This window comes from Lemur catta, chromosome 1, assembly GCF_020740605.2.
Source record: "Lemur catta isolate mLemCat1 chromosome 1, mLemCat1.pri, whole genome shotgun sequence".
NCBI classification, from domain to species: Eukaryota; Metazoa; Chordata; class Mammalia; order Primates; family Lemuridae; genus Lemur; species Lemur catta.
The window spans coordinates 2,071,348-2,095,243 of record NC_059128.1 but is presented as its reverse complement, the minus strand read 5'-3'; the positions used below and the strand labels follow the sequence as shown (position 1 = coordinate 2,095,243).

The 23,896-nt window shown below is 43.3% G+C and overlaps 3 protein-coding genes and 1 non-coding gene across 4 annotated transcripts in view; 2 read left to right on the top strand and 2 right to left on the bottom strand.

Moving 5' to 3' along the window:
* Positions 1 to 3,932, bottom strand: ATP5MJ (ATP synthase membrane subunit j). Its single transcript, XM_045559762.1, has 4 exons — positions 3,844 to 3,932; positions 1,873 to 1,996; positions 1,117 to 1,140; positions 1 to 408 (listed from the first exon to the last, which is right to left on the bottom strand). Exons 2-4 carry the CDS (start codon positions 1,994 to 1,996, stop codon positions 380 to 382), a joined length of 177 nt encoding a protein of 58 aa, XP_045415718.1. The 5' UTR covers positions 3,844 to 3,932; the 3' UTR covers positions 1 to 379.
* A 2,910-nt stretch (positions 3,933 to 6,842) lies between these two features.
* Positions 6,843 to 6,975, top strand: LOC123631285. The gene has a single exon (XR_006733124.1). It is a non-coding gene; the product is annotated as a U8 small nucleolar RNA (small nucleolar RNA).
* Positions 6,976 to 9,283: 2,308 nt separating this feature from the next.
* The window catches only part of TDRD9 (tudor domain containing 9), a 119,517-nt gene continuing 104,904 nt past the window's right edge, over positions 9,284 to 23,896 (top strand). Inside the window, exon 1 of the mRNA XM_045559748.1 lies at positions 9,284 to 9,480. Coding sequence (XP_045415704.1) covers positions 9,284 to 9,480 — 197 coding nt within the window. The remainder of the gene's footprint in view (positions 9,481 to 23,896) is intronic.
* On the bottom strand, positions 18,047 to 20,287 carry RD3L (RD3 like). The gene is made up of 3 exons (XM_045559734.1): positions 19,849 to 20,287; positions 19,111 to 19,416; positions 18,047 to 18,741 (listed from the first exon to the last, which is right to left on the bottom strand). Exons 2-3 carry the CDS (start codon positions 19,407 to 19,409, stop codon positions 18,444 to 18,446), a joined length of 597 nt encoding a protein of 198 aa, XP_045415690.1. The 5' UTR covers positions 19,410 to 19,416; positions 19,849 to 20,287; the 3' UTR covers positions 18,047 to 18,443.

Below are 23,896 nucleotides of genomic sequence, written 5' to 3'. Positions count from 1 at the left end.
TCATGCTTAACAAACATTTATTGAGCAGCAGAACGTGAGTTTCTAGATCCTGATCACCAACTCTTTTGACAACTGAGACATTTACCCTTCAGTTCCTCAGGCTTCTAACCATGAACGGCTCAGTAAGATTCTGATTTCGTCTGAAATTCACCTGCATTACAAGTGATCTACTCGAGTAAGCCTGGCACACAGGAGGGAGCTGAGCGGGGACACACTGAAGCAGTCCCAGGTGTGGTACATCTCACGACACATTTATTCATGCCAAAGTAGATGGCACTTATACAAGTGTACAGGGATGTTCCATGTTCCCGTCTAACACAGCGTGCTGAGATCTGCAGGCAGACGGACGTTCCCTCTTGTGCGCTCCGAGTGAGGCTGGTCAGTGATGACCACGAGCAGGTGCGGGAGCTTTTGAGAGAGATGGATGACATAGATACAATTAGGAAGGAGCAAACAGAGTGTAGTTTATTAAGTATCAACAAGTCAAAAAGTATAAACGACATTTTTCAATACTAAAGCACGGACGATTATTTCCATACAGAACACCCAGTGTGTTTAAGGGTTTGTGTCAGGTGGGCACGAATGCAGCACCTCGCCCGCAGGGGCAAAGGTGAGAGGGGCAGGGAAACATCCCTTTCACAAAGCTCAGGAAGCCAGTCCTGGGTGTGTGTAAGACTCACATGACTAAAGTTTCACTGTCATTGGTGAAACAAAGTGATGAAATGTCTAGCTCTAAGGCATAAATGTACAAGGTGCTTTCTTTCAAAACACAGTAAGAACATGCCATTAGGGAATTTTACAGGACAGCATGTTCACACAGTTAACTTGTGCTTCCCTACTGGTAGCATAAACTATCTCGGATTAATCCATTTTTCTTTCAAGTTTTACTTAACCCAAGAAGGTGAGCAATGGTTTTTAACATTTAGACTATAAAAAGCAGAAATTGAGAATTCTCTTTTCCAGCAAGTACAGCAAATTCATGTTCTGAGGCGTTTCCATTATATCTATTTACTGAACCATGTATCAATTTCAATTCAGAACAATGATATACCTTGTCCCGAAAAGATATGATGGTGTTTTTCATTCCCTAACCATTTTAAGAGGGAAAAATCTTACCTTTCAAAGCTTTACTTCTTTTATCTAAAATAAAAGGAAGAAAAAATTTGGTCATAACAATGCTTTACCAAAATTAACATTTGGCCGAAGGCTTCATAGCTTAGGTAAAGCAATTACAGGAAACTTTCAGAAAACAGGACAGTGATGGTAGCAGTCTCAGCAAAGAAGTGGTAACATTTCTCCCAAAGATGTTGTATGCACAACCAAGACCGCTTCCGAATTTGCAGGGCTTGTTACTCCCTACTATATCCTAAATTCTAGCATTGGAGTTTAAAGTTTTCTTCTTTCTTTCCTTTTTAATCAATGGCTTAGTAATATGAGACTGGGCCTTATCTCTGCTCTCCTGAGAACCAAAATTGTTAATCTTCCCCTCCAAATTTTATTATGAAAAAATTTCAAATATTCAGAATTGTTGAAAAGGTACAATAAAACATCACATACCATGACATTGTACCCCTAAACATTTCAGCCTTCATCTCTTAAAATGAAGGACACCTCCTATGTATTTGTAATATAACTGTCACACTTCAGAAAATTCACAATTCCCTGATACCAAACTCTTGTTCAAATTTCTCCAGCTGTCCTCAAATGCGTTTTGTGGCTGACGTGTGTTCCTTGTATTTTCACAAAGTACCGCAGGTGGTTCTGATGTTCATGTCTAGTTAAGAACCACAACTCCTTTATAATGTGAAATGTGATTCTTTTTGAAAATGTTTTCTTCATGACCACAAATGAATCAAACATAAAGAAACTCACCTGCACTCCTGATTTTATAAACAATGAAGCCCATCAAGCCCATTCCCATCCAGATCTCCTGGTAAGCTTGGGTATAGTAGGGTTTCATGGGGACCCACACATTTTTAATAATGCTTTGAAGCATCTGAAAGTGAACACAGTAACAAAAATTATGATCACCTAAACTTAACTGGTGAAAGATGTTCATTTTTAAAGTTCAATTGTCTGTCCCTTTACTACCCAACAGGGAGCCTCCCGTGTGCTAGGCCCAGCCCCACTCGCACATGGGGGGCTCCTGGTCCTCTCATTCCTCATGACCCGGAGTTCATCTAGCCTATTCTCCCTCCCCAAGGCTGTCCTCCACTAATGCTCTGCCCCAAAACGCACACCACTATTTTAACTTCTAAATGGAAACACTAGTATGTTCTCATTATCAGCCCGTTAAAAACTGTTGGCGTTCAAAGCTGAAAGAACATGGTGAGGGCATGGTGACTTCCTTGTGAAACACATCTCTGCACTTGGGCACACTTTGACCACCTATGTCTCAGTCCTGACGTCTACTGCTAAATACAAAAACACATGGCATAAGATGAGGTCACTCCATAAGAGCTGCCAATTATGACAGAACTTAGTTAATCAATAAAAATAATTACTGAACTACTGATTTGATTGGGAAAGGCCATTAAATTCTGAACTTAGTTTGCTTTTATGTGCAGGTCTCAAAGTAACACTTTTGGTTAGTTTTACAATTTAACACAGACCCAAAATTAGATGTCCTCATCTTTATTTCAAGAGGCCTTGTAACATATGAAGTAGTCCGTTAAACTACAGTTATTCAAATAGTTGACAGGAATGACAGATCTAGGTACCTCTCGTTTTACTTGAAAAATGCTTTGGCTGCAGTAACACTGCCAAGTAAGAATTCAGTTAAACAATCACGGCAGTAACACAAAGAACTGCTACAAATGCCCAGATGCTGACAATAACACTAAGCCACTGGGATTCTATGAGATCTTGAAAAGCGTGAAGTAAACCAGGAGGGTGCAAAGGCCGTAAAAGGGACCAAAGAAACTTCAGTTATGGTGATAATGTGCTCCTGGCCCAGCGCCCTGGGATTGTCTCTTTACTCAAAATTACCTTTGGTCCCCAATAAAGTAGGGGGCTGCTATACAGTATATTGCAAATACTTAACTTCTCCTGCTTTTTCCTTGACTTTCCTTTTGGCTAGAGTTGTCCTATTTGGCTGGAAAAGTGACATGTTCCCAATATTTAATAAAATGAGGGCCCCTACTTCCACCTGAGTCCATTCTGTCCCGCTACATTCCCCAGCTGTGTCAGTTTTACAGTACCCGATCCTTTAGAAGCCCATCCTATTCGAAGGTCAAACGGGTGAGGGCTGTGTTCTTTTAAGTCTTCAAGGTTTTGGCGCATTAACAACAGACTACTACCAAAACTCACACTGGAAATGGGACATGTCTGGCCGGCTAAGCCACAAACTGGGATTTAAGCTGAGTTCCATACAATTTTGATCGTCACCATTTGATCCCGTTTTGTTCCCTTTTGCTCTCTCCCAAGGCCTTGTCATATGTGCAGTATAACTTGGAGGGCAAGTGTTGCAAGGAAACTTGACATGTAAAGGACAGAAGGCACTAGGGATGAGAATTCTTGGCCTGGATTCTAGCTTCATAACTAGCTGCGTAACCTCTCCAGGCCACTGTACGCTCCTGGTCAAAAGAATACGATAACACGGGTGCATTAAGTGCGTTAATGCCCAGGAGAAAAGCGTAAGGCAGGCCTAGGCTACACCTCCCGTTACGGCGCGGGAGGCCAGGCAGAAGGCAGGCGTGTGCTGGCGGCAGGGTTGGACCCCAACCAAGGTCAGCGGGGACCAAGGAGGCACGAGCCCCGCGGCCCCCGCCGCTCACCGTCCTTCTCCCTCCACGGTCCTGGCTGCCCAGAGCCCCGCAGCCGGGACCGGGTCGCCGCACTCACCTCGGCTCCAGACCAACGGCTCGGGCCGTAGCGCAGACCCACAACCACCGTCCGGAAAGGTCACAGCGTGCGCAGGCGCGGCGCGGGGGCTGCCGGGAAGGCGGAAGGAACAGCGACGCCACAAGGCCAGAGCGCCTCCCAGGCTGCGCCTGCGCACCACAGCGCCCCCGGCGGCCGCCCTGGTGCCGCAGACAGGAATGCTGGCCTGGGAGCCGAAGGCGGAGGAGCACCGGGAAGGGACTGGGGGTACCCGGGAGGCCCGGTGTGGGGGTGCGTGTGTCTGTGTGTGTGTCACAATAGGGCGCCTTCCGGTCCAGATTCTCCCCGGACCGATGGGTTTTCCGGGATCCGGGACTTCCAACGCTGAAACCTAGCATGGTCTAGGCAAACCGAATGGGTTGGTCAACCTGAAAGTGACCCTCTTCCTCTGTATGTTAAAGGCACAGAAGGCAAGTCTCCCATCTCAGAGCTGTGTCTTGCCACTTCCCTTTGTACTGTCAACTTTTTTGCTCTGCATATTTTTATGCGTTTATTCTGTGCATATTAATTCTTCTCGACAGACAATATAAAACTTCACAGGGGCTCCGGACATGGACCTAACAGACACAGTCTTTAAAAATAAGCATGCTTACTATCTTTAAGGAAATAAAAAATTTGAAAATTTCAGCAGAAAAGTAGAAATCGTAAAGAACAAAACAACTTAGATGATTTAAAAGTGGCCAAATAAAAACTGGATGGGTTTGGTGGAAGATTAGACAGTTAAAGAATTAAGGAATTGCAAGATAGTTTAGAAGAAACCATTCAGAAGCATAAAAGGATATAGCAAGAAAGTCCATCAAATGGGTAATGGAGTCTTAAAAAGGACAGAGAGGTGTGGCAGAAATATTTGGAGAGTTAATGGCTGGATGAGAATTTTCCTAAAGTGATGAAAAAACCCCCCAAAGATTCAAAAAGCCTTATAGAAACTAAACAGGCAGATAAACGAAAATAAATCAACACCTTGAGACCTCACAATAAAACCACAGAAAACTAAAGACAGAGAAGATCTCAAAGAAAATAACTGCCGATCTAGAATTCTATATATAGGGAAATTGTCATTAAATAAAGAAGATGAAATAAAGACAATTTTGGACAAACTAAGAATGAGGAAATAATCACCAGCAGATCTACAGAAAAAGAAATATTGACGTTCATTGTTCAGACAGAAGGAAAAGGAGCTTACATGGAAAGATGGATGCAGGAAGGAATGAAGAGCAATGAACGTGCTCCTGCTTCAAAGGGAAGAAAGCCTAGGATCAGATGAAGCTGCACGCAAAACCTGAAAACCTCGCCATCTTAGGGTAGCAGTTCTCCAAGTGTGGTTTGGAGGTTTCCAAGGGCCCTGGAGGGTCAAAATTATTTTTAGCAGAATGTTAAGATATTATTTGTCTTTTTCACTAGGATTCTCTCATGAGTGTACAGTGGAGTTTTCCAGAAGCTATGTGTCTTGTGATGTCACAACAGAATGAATACAGGAACAGATTTGAGAATCCAGCTGTCTTCCATTAAGCCAGACATTAAGAAATTTTCAAAAATGTAAAAGTGTCACTCTTCTCACACAAATTTCTTTTTTGGAAACTAGAGTGACTTTTCATGAAAATGAGCTCTTCAACATCAAATAGGTTTATTGCTGTTATTTTAAAATGAATTAATAATAAAACATTTCTTAGTTGTCATCTCTAATAAAGTAGATATAACCCATATAAACAAAAGCTCTTTAGTCTTCAATTATTTAGAAAGTTATTTTTCTTTAGAGTTGAGGGTCTTGCTATGTTGCCCAGGCTGGCCTTGAACTCTTCGGCTCAATCTATCCTGTCTCAGTCTCCCAGGTCATTTGGACTATAGGTGCAAGCCACTGCACCTGGCTTTCAAGAGTGTAAAGTGGTCCTGAGACTAAGACCAGGTTTGAGAACCACTGTCTTAAAATGTTTTAGACTTATAATGACTTAGAAAACTGTTGAGGACAACAACAAACACTTATGAAAAACTTAAGGAAGAACATCATCACAAGCTATTCTAGACAGAGCTTTTGAGTAGACTTGAGATCAACAGACTTTTAATGTCTTAGTTTAAAATCCAAAACATTCTACAAAAAGCATCTTTTAAAAAACCCAAAATGTTTATGGAAAGGGCCACCCCAGCAGATTTATTCAAAGTGTAAAAAGCTGCATTTTGTGGCTAGGAGGGTCAGAGAAGACACGAAGGTACTCTGAGCACAGCTTCTACCTTCAAGAGTGCTGCTTAACACCACCAACATCGTTTGTGAGCTTGTTTGGAGGTTCTAGCAAGAGAGTGCAGCTACTCATATACCCTTGACCAAAGAATGGTCCTCCTCTATCGGGGAAGGTCGTCCTTTTTGACCAAACTTGAGGTTTGGGAGGGATGCACAAGGAGTGGTGAGGGAGGAAGGGGACACCTGTCTAGCCAGCCAGATCAATGGGTTGACAGATGTCGCAGCCAGATCACCGTCACATCTGGCACCAACATCATCTGTAATTGCTCTCAGCTGTTTCTTTCCCCTTGGTCTGCAGCTCAAGCTGCTTGGTGAATACAAAAATGCAAAACCTCCCCCAAATACCAAGGCCCACTAGGGGTTCAGTGGCCTCCCCATGTGCTCTGGCATACATGTATGCTCATGGCAGGCATCTATTAAGAACTGCCAATGTCAAGCTGTGCCTTTTAACTGTGGACTTTGTGGACAGGAATGCAAGATGAGCTGGGCAGAGTAAGGAGCAGCAAGAACTACTGAATCAAATGAAGGGGTCCCAAAGCCATTCAGTCTGTGATGACACAGAATGTTAACTAGTGTTCAGACAGGAAAATGGCAATTAAATGGGAACACATTCCCAACTGAAGAAGCATCAAGACAGTGTCCTTAGATTGCAGTTAAAAACTCACAACTCAAAAGGATTAGATAGTAGTCCAGAAAGATCAAAGAAGATAGAAAATGGCACCCCCCATCATCAGATGGGCTAATCTTCACCAGTTCCTCCTTATGGAGGGCAGATTAGCAAATGATGATTGGAGTTTGCATCATACGCAATTACGCGTCTCTGCATAATCAGGACTTGCGACACCCTGATTGCTCCTGATTCTTCCTAAGGGGGAAAAAAAAAACACAAGAAAATGCCCCCTAGAAAACGTTTGTGTGAAACAAAGGGCACCTTTCACTTAAAGATGTATTCACTGTGATATTGACAAAGGATGATAGCATGTGGGAACAGCAACATACTAGGAAAAATAAATGTCTGTGAGTTCTGGAGTTGCTTCAGGTGGTTTCAGTATATCTTGTGAAATTTAGAATTATGTCCTAGCCTTCACATAAAGTATGAATTTGCAATATTTTCCATTAATGCTAAGTGATATACTATGAGTCTCAATGAGCTTACGATTACTTTTTTTCTTATTTATTGAAAAACAAATTCTTTTCCCCTGCCAAAAAGTGTGTTGGGGACAGTTTGTTTTTTGAGACAGAGTCTCCCTCTGTTGCCCTGGCTAGAGTGCAGTGTTGTCATCATTATAGCTCACTGCAACCTCAAACTCCTGGGCTCAGGTGATCCTCTTGCCTCCCAAGTAGCTGGGCGTACAGGCACGCACCACCATGCCCAGCTAATTTTTTCTACTTTTAGTAGAGATGGGGTTCTTGCTCTTGCTCAGGCTGGTCTTGAACTCCTGACCTCAAGCGATCCTCCTGCCTCAGCCTCCCAGAGTGCTAGGATTACAGGTAAGCCACTGTACCCAGCCTTTGGGGACACTTTTGAGAGGCTATAGTTTTGGAAAAGACTGTGAGGCCCAGAGCTCATTATATTAGTGGGGGGGTAAGGATTTAGAGCCAGTACTCCCGGATTGGTATCATGCTGGGTTCATTTTTTGAGACACCAATAGCTCAGCCCTACCTGGTCTGCCTTCTGTCTGCACTGTGCTCAAGCTAACCTCTTCTTTGCCACTCTTTTGGACATTTTTCAGTCCTTAACTGCTTGGGCTTCACGTTGTTGCTCTTTACAACCTTTCTGTACTCATGCACATGGCTCTTTCCTGAAAAGCACATGCCAAACACTGCCCTGGGCACTGAGGGCAGCCAGTTATGTCTCTCTTCTGACTCCCTGTTGCCTGCCTTTGTAAACTTCGCTATAAACTCCTTTCAGGATGTTTGCTAGAGTTCTGTTTCCCACCCTCATTTTTTGCCAGGGGCGGGGGTGGTGGAGACAGGGTCTTACTCTGTTGCCCAGGTTGGAGTGCAGTGATGTCATCATATCTCAATTCAGAGTCAAACTCCTGGGCTCAAGAGATCTTCCTGTCTCAGCTTCCGAAGTAGGTAGGACTACAGGCACACCCACACCTGGCTAATTTTTTTTTCATTATTTCTTGTAGACATGGAGTCTCTCTATGTTGCCCAGGCTGGTCTCAAGTAAACCTCCCACCTTGGCCTCCCAAAGTGCTGGCATTACAGGTGTGAGCCACTGCATCTGGGTCTCACTCTTCTAGAGGTTGGCATGGATCATTTTAGGCACTCTTGGCGTTTTAACCACCATCCATTTGCTGATGACTTCCACATCTGCACCTCCTGCCCACAGCTGTTTTGGTCCAGCTGTGTGTCAGACACTGCCATCCGAGATGTAGGTTTACAAAGGAAGATGAATTCAGTTACGTTCTGGCTCCAAAGAACTTCGTCCAGGTCCTCAACTCAGCCATTCGGGCTGCCTACCCTCAGGCCCTCATCATGGACTACCTTCCCCTGTCACATGGGCCCGGCTTATTCCTGGCTAACCTTCAAGGGAAGACTTCCCTGACCTTCTCCTTGCCCTTCTCCTCCCAAATGAGGTGCGTGATCCTGGCTCAGCAGCCGTGTGCCTCTCCGGTGCAAGCACAGAGCCCTTCTCGGTTTGCCTTCCACGGCCACCCCGAGGCCCCGCACCGGGCCAGGCACACAGCAGGCCGGCCTGAAGTGCGCAAACCCCACACGCAGTAACGCTCAGACGGCGAGAGCAGGGAGCGACGGGAGGGACTCGTATCAAACGGACTTCCAGGACAGCCACGGTGGCTGACGCTTTCCTGCCGGCCACAGAAAGTGGCGGCCCGGCCCAAGCGCGGTGCGGCTGGGCGGCAGCGTCTCGTTGCAGCTCTCGCGCGGCCATGCGGAGAGGCGGTCGCTCCCGGCAGCCCTCGCGCGGCGGGGCTGTGAGCCGGTAGCTCCCGGCAGGCCTCGCGCGGCGGGGCGGGGTCGAGGGCGCGAGACCGCGGCGTGTGTCGCACGTGCGGGGGGAGCCGCCCCCGGGCGCGCGGCGCGCTCTGATTGGACGGCCTCGAGCGGGGCGGGGCGGGGCTGCGCGGGCGTCCGGAGGTCGCCTGTTCCCGCCGCGGCGCCGGGCGGTTGAGGCGGCGCGGCCGCCGGGCTTCCAGCATGCTTCGCAAGCTCACCGTCGACCAGATCAACGACTGGTTCACCATCGGCAAGACCGTGACGAATGTGGAGCTGCTGGGCTCGCCGCCCGCCTTCCCGGCCGAGGCGGCCCGGGAGGAGGCGCCGCGCAAGGACGCGGCCCCGGGCTCCAGCCCCGCAGTCCCGGTCCCGGCGCGGCCGGCAGCGGCGTTCGGGAGGTAGGAGGACACGGGCGGCAGGGGCGGCCGAGCGGGGCGCCGGCCTCGAGGGCTGGGCCTGCCCGGACTCGCCTCGAGCCGTGCGCTCCTCAGCTGCCCCCAGGGAAGCGGGTCCCGCCGGCCCGACCCGAGACCTGGCGCGCGAGCCTTTCGGGTGTTTGTCCCGCGGTTCCCTATTGGAAGCTGAGCTGGAATTTTGTTCAGTTTTTAAATTTTTTTATCGATGGACTCTATTTTTTGAAGCAGTGTTAGGTTTCCAGAAAAATTGAGCAGAGTTAGAGTTTCCATGTACCCGCTTCCCTTCCACAGTTTCCACTGTTAACACCTGCGTAAGTTTGGTGCCTTCGCTACGGTAGATGAACCGCTATGGTGCGTTATGGTTACCCGCGGTGCCCAGTTTACGTTAGGGGTTCACTCTGGGTGTTGCGTTTCCATGGGGTGGGACCAACGTATGGTGACGTGTGTCTGCCGTTATGTTACAGTGTCAGACACATGAGTTGCACCGCCCTCAGTATCCTTTGTGCTCCACTTATTCGTTCTCCCCCCCAAACTTGGAACCCGCCCCCAAGATGTCCACTGGTCTTTTTATTAATATTAGTGTCTCCATAATTTTGCCTTTTCAATACTGTCGTCTCTTTGGAATCATACTGTATGGTAGCCTTCTCAGATTCGCTGCTTTCACTTAGTAACATGCATCCAGGGTTCCTCCATGTCAGAAGATAAGTTAGCTTGTTTCTTTTTAGCACTGATCAATATTTCACTGTGTGGATGTACCACAATTTATCCATTCACCTGAAGGACAACTTGGTTGCTTCCAAGTTTTGACAGTTATGAATAAACTTGTGTGCCAGTTTTTGTGTGGACATAAGTTTTCCACTCATTGGGGTAAATACCAAGGAGTGTGAATGAATGCCAGATCGTTGTTCAGGTTCATGAACTCTCCTCCTTTCTCTATTGTTTGACTTAAGCAGCTGCTGTCAGCCATTCTGTTCACGTGATTTTGGTGGAAGTAAAAAGGCAAAAGGGTACCCTCTGTTTTTAGAAGACCTAGATTTGGTGAGTAGAAACACCTGCTCCCTCTTTAAGGCAGGCCAGTGTGGGAAGTACCCCTAGCTTGGAGTATCTCCACCACTCCCGCCTAACTCCCAAGTTCAACACCCTGTACACCTCAGAGGGTGGTTTTTTAAAAAAATTTAAGTTACTCTTGTTTGTTGGTCACATCTGATTTGATGGATGGGCCCAGCCTATGGGTCAGGTTTTCCAGGGTTTCTTCAGGCCTTTGTATTGTCCTTTCAAGTGCAACCTTGGGATCTTTGGTAAATTTGTTTTGTTTCTCGGAGGTATAAAGGGGACAAAGAGACTCCTTGTGCACCTTTAGAGTGGCTGTTTTGTTTATAGTTTTGCACACTTTATTTCCTTGGATTACTCTGGTAAGTGATCCTATAGGCCACTCCCCTGTTTCATACTCTGCTACTTCTTAGACTTAATGTAACAGAAAGCATTGCTTTTAAATAACTCATTGTGATATTGGAAGTAAATTATTATTGAACTTGTCAGAAACTAAAAGTATAGATTTAAATGTCATTGTAGCTACCAAGGACCAGTTTTAAAAATTTCCAATCTTTCATGGACTGAGACTTTTGTAAAATCAATAAAAATGAATTTTCAGAGCAATAAAATGAAAAAAGACAAAATATAAGCCCCTTTTTTGAATTACTAGATTTGACATATATAAAATTACTTTGTGAAATTGCCATAAACATTTTAACTCTAGTACTTAACTAGTGAGAGGCAGGCAAACAACGTTGGCCTGTGAATAGTGCTAGCTTAGATCACCTCCCTCTGCAGGTGACTTCTAGGGCTCTACACACATGTAGATCCAGTGCCAGAGTTTCTAGCATGTAGTAGGGACTCAACTAAATGTAGCTATGTTATTTAATCAGCACAACAACACTTTGAGGTTGATGGCATTATTTAGAAATAGGCTTGGGGCAGTAAAGTGACTTACCCAAGTTCCTGTAGCAAATTGTGATAGGCAGAATGACCCCCCCCCAAGGTGTCCACTAGAACCTGTTAATGTGCAGTGTTACATGGCAAAAGGGATTTTGCAAATGTAGTTAAGGTTACAGATCTTAAAATAGGTACCTAGATTACCAGAGTGGGCCCAATCTAATCACATGAGCCCTTAAGAGCAGAAAACTTTCTTAGACTAGAGTTAGCTATTTGAAATGTGTTGCTAGAAGGGGGCACATGGAAAGGAATGTGGGCAGTGAGGAGCAAAGACTGGATGCTGGCTAACAGCTGGTAAGGAAATGGGTGCCCCAGTTCTACAATTGCAGGGAACTGATTGTGGCCAACTTGCTTTTGGCCTTAGACCCTGCGCAGAGGACCCAGGTGAGTCCACCTGAACTTGTGAGGTAGTAAATTTATGTGTTTTACGCTGCTGAATTTGCAGTAGTTTGTTGTGGCGGAACTGTCTGACAGTGGGAGAGCTGGGATTCAGGTGCAGGCCGAGCTGACCCACGAACCTGGCGTACAGTGGATGATCAAGTACTTGTTAAATGATGTCTTTCCAGCAAAGGACAGTTTTGAATGAGGTTTTGACACCAGCAAGAAAGCATTTGCCGTTGGGGAAGGCAGGCTTTTGTAAACACAGGGTATCGCACAGGGCAATGGGTTTGGTAGGGCTAACGGGAAAGATTGGTTTGCATTCCATCCCTGGAGTCCAGTCTAGTAGAGCATTGTTAAATCAGCTTAATGAGTAGTGACCACCAGCATTAAAAAAAAGAGAAGAAATAGAAAATACCAGTCTATGTCATAGGTAAGAGTTGTGTGAGTGGGTGCGGGCCCCTGTGAGGTCCCAGCATGAGTTTCTCCCTGACAAAAGCCTTGCCAGGCGCCGGTGGGGAGGTGCTGGTGAAGTGGGTGAGTAGTTTTGTAAATTATACTTGCAGTGATTTTATGGATTTCCTCGTTTCTCCGTGTCCACATGGTATGGAATTTTATTCTTTTGTGCTCATTGTGGATTATGCTTTCTTGTTCTCACATTCCTTTTCTTTGCCTTGGTGTATGAAAAGGAAAATCTTAGTGGCCGTGTTCTGCCATTTTGAGCGTTTTTCGGAGTTGTCGGTGCCAGCTTTCCTCTGGATTGCAGCTGTGGTCCTTGGGCAGCGGCTGGGAGCCTCACATCACTCCCCTTGCCCTTCTGCCCAGGGTGCCTTTGTCATTTCTGTGGTGGACTTAACTCTGTCTCCACAGTGCACGTCAAGTCCTGGCTAATGACGTTCTCGCTTAATTCTTTCTTTTGTGTCTTTGGCTCTTCAGCACCTTAAAGTGTTCTCTGTCCTGGAGACGGCTTCACTGAAGAAAGCTGTCACATTTCCAGCATCTGGTGATTACTTTCAGACCATTCCCTTTTGTTTTATTTCAGTTTTCCCTCTTGGTATGTCTTACTGAAGCCGAATGCCTGCTGCGTCAGGCAGTGTGCCAAGTGACACAGGCACCATGAGCAGTCTCAGTCCTGACAGGGAGTTTCAGAGAAGTTAAGCAATTTGCCTTGTCCCAGTGCATATATGTTATATTGTGGGAAGGGTGTGTTTGACCCCAGAGCATATTCCTTTTTTCTTTAGGCCTCGTTGCTTTTCAGTGTTTAGGCCTTGCGTAGATTTGGTGTATGCCTCTGTTATTCTCTGAGGATTCCTGGTTTCTGTTCACACACAAAGTCCACGTTTTTTAAAGACCTTTTGGTCTGTTTAACAGATTTAGTTTATTAGGTAATTTTCCCATTGATAAAGTATTGGAGCATCTCTGTATCTATTTTTTTTTTTTTTTCTGTTTTGAGACAGAGTCTCACTCTGTCGCCCAGGCTAGAGTGCCGTGGCGTCAGCCTAGCTCACAGCAACCTCAAACTCCTGGGCTGAAGCGATCCTCCTGCCTCAGCCTCCCGAGTAGCTGGGACTACAGGTGCGTGCCACCATGCCTGGCTGATTTTTGTATTTTTAGTAGAGACAGGGTCTTGTTCTTGCTCAGGCTGGTCTTGAACTCCTGAGCTCAAGCAATCCTCCTGCCTTGGCCTTCCAGAGTGCTAGGAGTACAGGCGTGTTCCACTGTGCCCAGCCCTCTGTATCTGTTAATACTGTGTGTCTCTGGAATAGAGGGATTGAACCGGAGATGGCAGATGAAGTGAGAGGTAACAGGGAGATCAAGAGGCATCTCTTAAATCATGGAGAGGACTTTGCTGCCTCGTCTGAGAGAGCCACTGGAGGAGGCTTTGGGATTTTAAGCAGAGCTGTGACATGATGCGACTTCTGGCTCTAACGGGATCGCTGCTGTGTTGAATGGATTGAAGGGGGCTGATGGCAGAAACTGGGAGGTCAGGGAAGAGTCTGGTATCCTCTGTGATGGTTAATTCATGGGTCAGCTTGGCTGGGTGACAGCGTCCAGCTATTTGGTCAGACACTACTCTGGATATTTCTGAGGGGTGTTTTAGATGAGATTAATATTTAAATTGGTGAACTTTGAGTAAAGCCGATTACCCTCCTTGATGTGGGTGGGCCTCATCCAATCAGTTTAAGACCTGAATACAACAAAGACTGACCTCCCCTGAGCTAGAAGAAATGCTTCCAGCAGACTGCCTTTGTCTTTGGGCCTGGACTGCACCTCTTCCCTGGATCTTCAGCCTGCTGGCCTACCCTGCAGATTTTGGGTCTGCACCTCTGTAATAGCATTAGCTAGTTCTTTAAAATAAATCTCTCTAAGCGCGTCTGTTGGTTCTGTTTCTGTGGAACACTCTAATACATCATCCAAGCAAGAGATAGGATGGTAGCTTGACCAGGAAGGTGGAGGGTGGGTAGAAAGCAGTGATGGAATTTGGGATATATTCTTAAGGTAGAGGCAAGGACTTTGTAGCTGGAGCAGATACAGGGTAGGAGTGGGAAGCAGTCATGGTAACACCACAGTTCTGGCCGAGCAGCTGGAAGGTGCTGCCGTCACCCGAGGAGGGGAGACTGCAGGAGGAACTGGTTTGTGGGAGAATCCCAGGAATTTGATTTTGAATGTGTTGACTTAGAAATGCCTGTTAGCCAGTGGTGAATGTAGGTAGTCTGGAATTGAGGAAAGAAGTCGGGCAGAGCTAGATGCTGGGGAGTTTAAGGCTTTGAGGCAAAGAGATGAGACCACTCAGACTGTAGGTACCAGATCTGAGTAGGTGGGTGTAGAGAGAGAAGGGGCCCAAGTGCTCAAGCCTGGGTGCTTGAATGTCTAGAGGGGACAAGATGGAATGAGCACAGCAGATTGAGAATGAGCAGCCAGGTTCTCTCAGAAGAACCAGGTGAGTGAGGCCACTTGAATAGACACTGCCTGCTCAGGACCCTGCGTGTGTCTCCTAGTGCTTTTATGGGAATTATCTTATGTATTTTCCCCACCTAAAAGTTTATCTCGGGTACAGATTGTCACTCAATCTCTACCTCTCGGCACGGCACCTAACACTAGTAGGAGTTTGTTTGAATGAACTGCCTTAGGAGGTTCCAATTATTGAATGCTTGCAATATGCCAGGTCCTTATTCTAGACATGATGAGAGTCGCTTCCTCATCCACTTCTGCCTTGACTGAATCATAAACTCTGCCTTACTCCTCTGGCAATAGCTGATTTCTCTAAGGGTGTGTGTGTGAATGTGTTTGTAGGTACACAAGCAAACCATCAAAAATGAGAATCCTGGCAACTGTACCATGAAATAGTTCCAGAATGAGAGCACTTCTCGCTGTTGACGCTTTTGCCACTCTAGACCAAATCACCATTGGTTTCTTGCCTGGATTATTACATAAGCCTTTTATTTTTGGTCTCTTGGCTTCTCGTCCTTGCCCCCCAGTAATCTGTTGTAGCACCGAAAAGAATGCCTGGCATGAGACAGATGCTAGTTAATATTTGTTGAATGAAAAATTCTTGAGTAAACATTCACACGTAACATTCTTTGAGCGCATGTGCGACTTTCTGTGTCCTAGACTGCTGTTAGAATAAAATTTAGACTGTGTTGTGGCTTAATGAGCTGTCCGTCTGGCACCTAATCTGCTACTCTCTTTTGTTGCACTCTGGCCACATTGGCCTTTCTTTGTCCTGAAGATACCAAACTCACTCTCACCATGCAGCTTGTGCATTCTCTTCCGTAGGGAGGGCTTCCCTCGCCTCATCTCTTCCTGAGACAGGCTCCTCTCATCATTCGGGGCCCTATTCAAATGTCTGTTCCTTAGAGAAGTTTTCTGTGCCCTCCACAGCTAAAGAAGTCCTCCTCCCCCGCCTTCTTTCCCACTCTTAAGTCTGTTTCAACTTTTTCCCCCCTCTTTTCCAAGTCTTGCTTGTGATAACTGAAGACCAGTTCTGCCAATTATCTTTGCACTTGTTGTGATCGTGTTTTGGGCCCCTCCCCCATCCCAAGGGGACCGGAACAATTCTGAGATTTCTGGGCTTGTAGACTTGAGTGGATAGGTGATGCTGTTGTTTACTGAGATACAGAGTACTAGTCAATGAAGTGTCTGAAGAGTTGTGCTTTCACTGTGTGTGTGTGTGTGTGTGTGTGTTGGTCCTAGCTGGTTCCTTTCTTGAATTTTATTTATCCTTTTAGAAAACAAACCTCTATGACTTTGGTTTGTTTGTTATTTATTGTTTTGTTTGTTTTTTAGAGATGAGGTCTCTGTTGCCCAGGCTGGAGTGCAGTGGCATAATCATAGCCCACTGCAGCCTTGAACTACTGTGCTCAAGCGATCCTCCTGCCTCAGCCTCCTGAGAAGCTGGAACTACAGGCAGGCGCCACCTCATCCAGCTCAGTAATGCTAACTTTTGAGAGCCTGTTATGTGTCAGGCACTATGCAGAATGCTTTTACATGGATTCATTTATTCTTACTGTTCTAGCCAAAAGTTTTAGCTATACTGTACTAAAACTGTTTTTTCTTGATAAAGCACTCCTGAAGCATTCCCAGTAGTCCTCTCCCCATCTTTGACCGTGATTCCTTTGCCCACTTTAGGTATTATGAATGGCCCCATATATGATAAAAATGTAGATCTGTTAATATTCAGGAAGTTATTTGTGTTAAAATTTCTATATTTGATTTGGAGATGTTGTAGAAACAACTATAGTTTTAAATTACATATACCAATGCTCTCATAGGAAATATAGTTATTAGGTTACTGCCAGGAACAAAGTGAGAGATGGAAACTCACAATTCTCCACAATTTTCCATTCCCTTTCAAAGCCAGGTTATAAAATTAACTATAACTGCATGTGGGTGACTTGGCATGGCATGGGGTTCGTTTTACCCTGAGCTGGTGGAATGGCATAACTGTCCATGGTTTATTCAGTCACTGCAAACTCTTGAAGGGATTTATTTAAAACAACTTTCTTCTTTTTGCCTGTGTGTGGAGGATGGCCCTTTCTGGAAAGTAGCGTGGCTTTGTTCAGTTGCTGTTTGAGGTGCCTTGAAGAGAGAATAACCCGTTTTGGGCCTCTTGGCGTATATTTCCTGATATGTATGGTGAAATTACCAGGTTCTAGTACTGGGCTTCACAGACAAACTGCAGGTTCTGTTTAAAATGAAAATTTTGTTCTCACCATTAAGGTAATAATATTTTCTCACAACTCATGTTTGCTACTTTCTATAGTTATTGCACCATAAACAATTGTGTAGTTTTTGGGGCATTAATCTCTCCCACAAATAGTTTCCACTCTGAGAAGTCTTACAGTGATTGCAGAAGCCAAATGTAGTATATCATGAAAACTGAACAAAAAAGGTACCCAGAGGGCTGCCTTAGGGGAAAAAAACAACAACAACAACTGAACAAAAAGGGAACAGGAGTGAGAGATGTCTTCATTTTAGATCTCCTTAGGAGTCTGTTTCCATTTAGTTGTCTTATTAAATCCTGGTTAAGTGGACACCGTTTATTACGTGGTTGGGATTTAAGACCAAATTGAGATCAATTGAAAACGATATAGAAGTTGGCCAAGAATGCAGGGAGAATAGAGTTAGAAGGTTTTTTAAAGTGTATTCTTAGTTCTAATCTTGATATATATATTTTTCTTTTTAGATGAAAGAAAACTAATCTCCAAATTTAAAGTTATAGACATAAGATTTCTTGGATTTACCTTTAGTAAAGATTCTAGCACCTTATATTAAAAAATCTGACTTATGCATAACTTCCTAGTTTTAATGAAGTTATGAAATGTTGAATTTTATGTATTAAATATTTTGCTATTTTACGTGAGTATAATATAGGTTTAAATTATTCACCAGCATTGAATATTTTTCTTGGAGAGTAGCAGCTACTAATGTTGTTCAATCAGTCCATTTATTTTTACTGATACAATATAGAGCTATGTTTTATTATACTTTTCCTTAATGTTGAGATTAAAAGAGTTGTGATTAGTAAAAAACCTGAGTATTGGGATAAAGCAGTGCTTAGTTTCTAAACAGCACCTTGTTTCCTCCCTCACTGACCCTTTTCCCATCCCCTGCTGAAAATAATGGTGGCGTAATGGGATGTCGGCTTCATTTCAGTGTTATATTGTGAAGATTAACGTTCACATTAATCGTTTATTTTATTCTGTACATAGCTTCCTTTCAGAATGAAAGTCGAGGTTAATGTCTGAGTTTCATACAGAATTTGTTAAACTTCATACTAAATAATATTGCCTTAGTTCCTGTGAGATGTGTTTGAGGTATAAAAAAATACTTCAAACATTTTTTGCAAAATATTTAGGAAACATTTTAGTTAAAAGCATACTGTTCAATGAAAACATTACATGTTTAGAATGGTTAAAAAGAATACTGTTTAAAACATAGATTACATCCACAGGAATTTTAAATTCTGACCTTGTAACAAAGAGAAACTTGAAGTCACATCACTTTTTCTTACTCTTAATATTAACAGTTCTGATTCTAAGATGGTCATAAAAACCCCTCTGTTTATAAGTAACTTAACTTGATGGATAATGATATGGTAGGTTCCATATTTTGTGTGACAATGCTGGGAGCCTGTTCTTTGTATTTTTGTCTACGTAACTTGAAATAGTGGGTATTTCATCTTTGTCAGGACCCCTGGAGCTTTCACCTGGGATCGCAGAGTGAGCAGGACAGCCTGCGCTCTGTGCAGCCCCGGCGTTCTCTTGCTCACTCCCCTGGTCAGCACTGCTTAGGAAGTCTTTCAGAACTTGCTTGAAGATGTAGACTATTTCCCACGGCAATACATCATTTTCTGCCAAAACTTCTCGAAATCTAGAGGGAATGTGGTAACATTTAGTTCAGAAAATTTCTTTTGTTGTATCCGTTTATCTCCAAAGTACTTGTATATCTTATCTTAAAGTACTGGTACATTACTCACCCACCTTTTGAGTAATCTGCATATTGCTTTAAAATTATTCTTCTAGTAAAGAAGTTTTGCATGTAATTAAAAAAAAATTTCCTACCAGTAAGATTTCAACAGATACTTTTATTCAGACTATCCTGAGGTATTTTGGTAGCTGGGTATTTGATACATATGATGAAAGAATTGACATGATAGAAAACAATTTCCAGTCTAATTATATGAAGAACTTAGACTTAGCAGTAGCAAATACCATAACAAGACAACATAGTATTTTTTACCTGCTGAGAATCGTTCCAGTTTGGCAAAGTTGAACTTGTGAGCAGAGAACTTCGAGTTGTCTTTGTTCAGTCACTGGGATAGTTGTATGGGGGTTCTGGTAGTTTCTGAGCCAGTTGTAATCCACACCTGTTTTTTTCACTTTTTGTTCATTTTCAATCTCTTGTATTAATCTCTCTCGTTCTTTTAGGTGCCATTTTAATTCCCGAAGTAGAGTCTTGGTCACCACATCTGAGCCAGGACAGTGTGTGGGTTTGTAGGAATCGTTTTTTGGCCATTTCATCCAGCCAAAAAGCGGCATTTTTAGCCTATGGAAATATTTTCTCACTTGTTTATTTGCATAAAATATTATGGTTCTGATGAGAAAATATTTGTTTCTTTACAATAAATTTGCTAGAAAAGTGCATGAATTTTTCACTGGTTAAATATGCAGGTCAGAATAAGATTAGAACATGGTAATTATAACAAAGCAAAAAAAAAGATTAAAACGTGGATTAAAATCTTTTCATTTCTGACTAGGTCAGTGGCAAAAATCAAGCTTTGAAAATATTTTTATGTAGCTAAGCAGAAATTAAATGTACAAAGTCAGAGATAATCTACAGACTGAACAATTTGTGAAAACAACATGAATGCTTGCTAGTAAAAGTTCTTGGAAGGCTTTAAATATTAATGTATGGGAAAGTGCTATCTACAGACACACTTCTGCTTTACGTTTTGTATAGAAAAGGTTTAAAGCTTACCTGTTAAGTGGATGAATCTGACGTGGTGTCTCGAAAGAGTTTACTTGACCTGGTGAAGAAGCCGTGTTTCACTAGGGCTCATCTCGTTCTCCTGGCTCTGTCCTCAGTTGAAGGAATGAGCCTCCTTATTTGCCCATTGAAACTCTACTTGAAATAAATAACTTTCTATGTTAGGAATGAGGTTGTGATGTCTTCCTTTGGAGAGAATGCTCATTAATTCACCTTGTTGTAAGTAAGCTAGAAGAAATGACAAAAATAACTTACGATTTAATCTTTGCAAATTATGTGATGGTCTACCTTTTGAATATAGCTTAGTTTACTTGAAAAAGATGCCAGCGGCTGTGGATGCTGGTCCTAATGCATCCTGACTTGTCTTTGGTAATGAAATGAGGAACAGTTGTCTGAAGCACCACAGATGCGCTCCTAGCTAAAGTGAAGATTGTCGCATGATGTGATGCTTTGCTGTGCATAGCTGTAGGTCACAGTTCAGTGCTGTATTTTTATGCCTGTAGAGCTCTAAAAATAACCATGTTGCTCTTATGCTTCAGCTTAACTTTCAGGCCATTTAAAAGCCAGGTCACCATCCCCTGTAATGAAAGCAGGAAAAATAGATCAGACTTGACTATTTGCAAAATGTGAATTCTGAGAGAGCTCATTGTAATTGAGCAAAGTAGGCAAAGAATACTGATATTGTCACATGTGAAATACTTAGCAAATGTGACAGTTTGAAGTCATTTTGATTTTTCTTGCAAAATAGTTAAATTTGTATATTTAAGCAAATTGAAATGCTACAGGACATTATAAAGAATTAGGTAACTTTATTTTTATTTTCTTTTGAGACAGAGTCTTACTCTGTTGCCCGGGCTGGAGTGCCGTGGCGTCAGCCTAGCTCACAGCAACCTCAGACTCCTGGGCTCAGGCAATCCTCCTGCCTCAGCCTCCCGAGTAGCTGGGACTACAGGCATGCGCCACCATGCCCGGCTAATTTTTCTATATATATTTTTAGCTGTGCGTATAATTTCTTTCTATTTTTAGTAGAGATGGGGTCTCGCACTTGCTCAGGCTGATCTCAAACTCCTGAGCTCAAACGATCCGCCGCCTCGGCCTCCCAGAGAAGAATTAGATAACTTTAAAATGTACTTTATAATCTCTTTGAAAACACAGTGATAAGGCAATAATGGGTTGTCAGGAAAAAATGGAGATATCAGAACATACTAAGTTCAAAACAGAATCTTATAATTCATCATAGAAAATCATTTTAGTGTGTTCTTCTGGAGCTGAAGATGACACTATTTCGGCAAGGACTGGTGTGTAATGGTCTTCATCGTGCTAATTTTCTGTTCAAGTGTGTGTCTTTTGCTGAAGAGTGGACAGAGTATATATAAAAGATCTTTTACTTTCTAGTTCTCTGTTAAACCACTACATAGTGGCTTTTCCTTTTATAATATTCGTTTCTTTTCCCTTCAAATGAGCCATGAAGAATAGACATCGTTTACATCAGCCCTGCGTGTCCTGCCTGATCCAGAGTGATGTGCGTGGTCAGCCTCAGCTCCAGTTACTCACTGGGTAGAAAAGCCGCATGTCAGGATTCATTAGCTTCAAGTGGAAGGTTTTCACACTGCATTGTGTGTAGTGCCAGGAGAAGGCAGGGAGTCAAGTTTAACATGACAGCAATGTCCTACCACATTTTATACCGAATTACAATGAATCTTGCCACTTCTTCCTTTTAATAACCTTCTTGTTACTCCTTAAATTTTTTTCCCTCTGAAATGGTAACAAAAATATCAGGATGGATTGGCTACGGAACATAAATCAAATTTCTCTTCAAGGCCGTGGTGGTCTCCTGTGATCCCTCTGGGAACGGCTTGCCGACCGCTCCACCCCACAGCGCGTCTTCTGTCTCAGCCAGGCCTCCTGCCCGGTGCTCACCCTGCTCACTTCTGGCTAAACTGCCTCTCTCTTCTGAAATGCTTAGTCTTTCTCTTTTCTGTGTATCCATATTGTAATTCTCTTTTTCAGCGACGGGCTTGAATACAAACTCTTTTTTTTTCTGTTTTAGGGTAAACATAAACATTTCCCCTAAGCCTACTTTTCCTTTGAATTCTGGTTTTATGTATCTTTGCTGTTAAACTTACAGAAAGACTGGTCTGTGTTCCTGTTGCCTCTTTCTTTCCTAATGCTTTTTAATTAGCTTATGCTCTGTCCTCTACTGTAATTGCTGGCTGTCTTTCGCTCAGCAGACATTGTTGACTGTCTGCCGTGGCCTGGGTGGTTAGGGGCTGAGGTGTAGCAGTGAACAAGACAGACTTAGTTGCTAACCACATGGAGCTAAGTACAAATCTAAGTACACGAATCATCTCGTAAGATAATTATAGATCATCGTGGGTTATGTAATGTACTTGAAGTGCTTTTCCTGATTAAATCTGGAGGTTAGGGAAGGCCTTTCTGGGTGGAGGATTTCCTTTCAGCAGAGATTTAAAGATCAATGATCTAGGCTGGAGGCGGTGGCTCACGCCTTATAATCCTAGCACTTGGGAGGCCGAGGCGGGTGGATCATTTGAGCTCAGAAGTTTGAGACCAGCCTGAGCAAGAGTGGGACCCTGTCTCTACTAAAAATAGAAAGAAATTATCTGGCCAACTAAAAATATATAGTAAAAATTAGCCGGGCATGGCAGCACATGCCTATAGTCCCAGCTACTCGGGAGGCTGAGGCAGTAGGATTGCTTGAGCCCAGGAGTTTGAGGTTGCTGTGAGCTAGGAGGATACCACGGCACTGTAGCCCAGGCAACAGAGTGAGACTCTGTCTCAAAAAAAAAAAAAAAAAAAAAAAATCAATGATCTATCCTCTGCTGGGTATGGTGGCTCACGCCTGTAATTCCAGCACTCTGGGAGGCTGAGGAGGAAGGATAGCTTGAGCTCAGGAGTTCGGGACCAGCCTGAGCAGGAGCAAGACCCCCGTTTCTACTTTGAACAATCAGCCAGGCATGGTGGTGAGCTCCTGTAGTCCCAGCTACTCGGAAAGCTGGGGCAGGAGGATCACTTGAGCCCAGGAATTTGAGGTTGAGCTGTGAGCTAGACTGACGGCACTCTAACCAGGTGAGACTCTGTCTAAAAAACAAACAAAAAACAAAATTTTTTTGTCCTGTCTCCTGAGATTATTAGATTGATGAAGAGACCAAATATCGTTCTCTGATTACATTATTTCCCCTGCTACCATATAGAGAACATACATATTTGTAAGTCAAGGTAAGGATGTTCCTTTTTATTAATCTTTCCTGTTTATCAAGGTATATAACCAGAAGCACATTGGATTTTATTTATCAAATATTTTAGTTGAATAAATGAATTGTTTCTGATGAATTTTAACTTGATTAGGATATTTCGTGTAGAAGACAAAGCTTAAACTATTGATTAGTTTAAGCTTTAGTCATTTTCTTTTTGGTCATGGTTTTCTAGGCTTTATATTATTAGCTAAATAGTATAAAATTTTACAAGACTCGAAGTGTAATAGGACCATATTCATAATATGTGTGTGTCTATGTAAAATTTTAAGATCTGTAAAGAAGTACATAAAAAGAAAAGTCTGGAAAAACAAAATTCAGGAACCTTGATGAACAAGCTAAGGAGCCACACCATACATAAAAGTTTATATATTATAATCAGGGCCACCTTATATAGTATTTAACAGCATTTGATTGCAATTACAGGAAGATTTTTTTTCATGGTGGTGAGATTGATATCCTTCTGTTTTAATTCATTTGCTACTGAATTAAAAGTTCTGGATTATTGTTCAGTTTTCTCAAGTTAAAAATCACATTTCTGGGGGTGGTATTCATATAAAAACACTCAAACTAGGAATATACCAACACTCAAACTACCAACGTAATAAAAACCACATATGAAAAGCCCTCAACTAACATCATACTCAATGGTGAAAGACTGAAAGCTTTTCCTCTAAAATCAGGAACAAGGAAAGGATGACTGCTTTCACCATTTTTATTCAACCTAGTACTAGAAATTCTAGCCAGAGCAATAAGGAAGGAAAAAG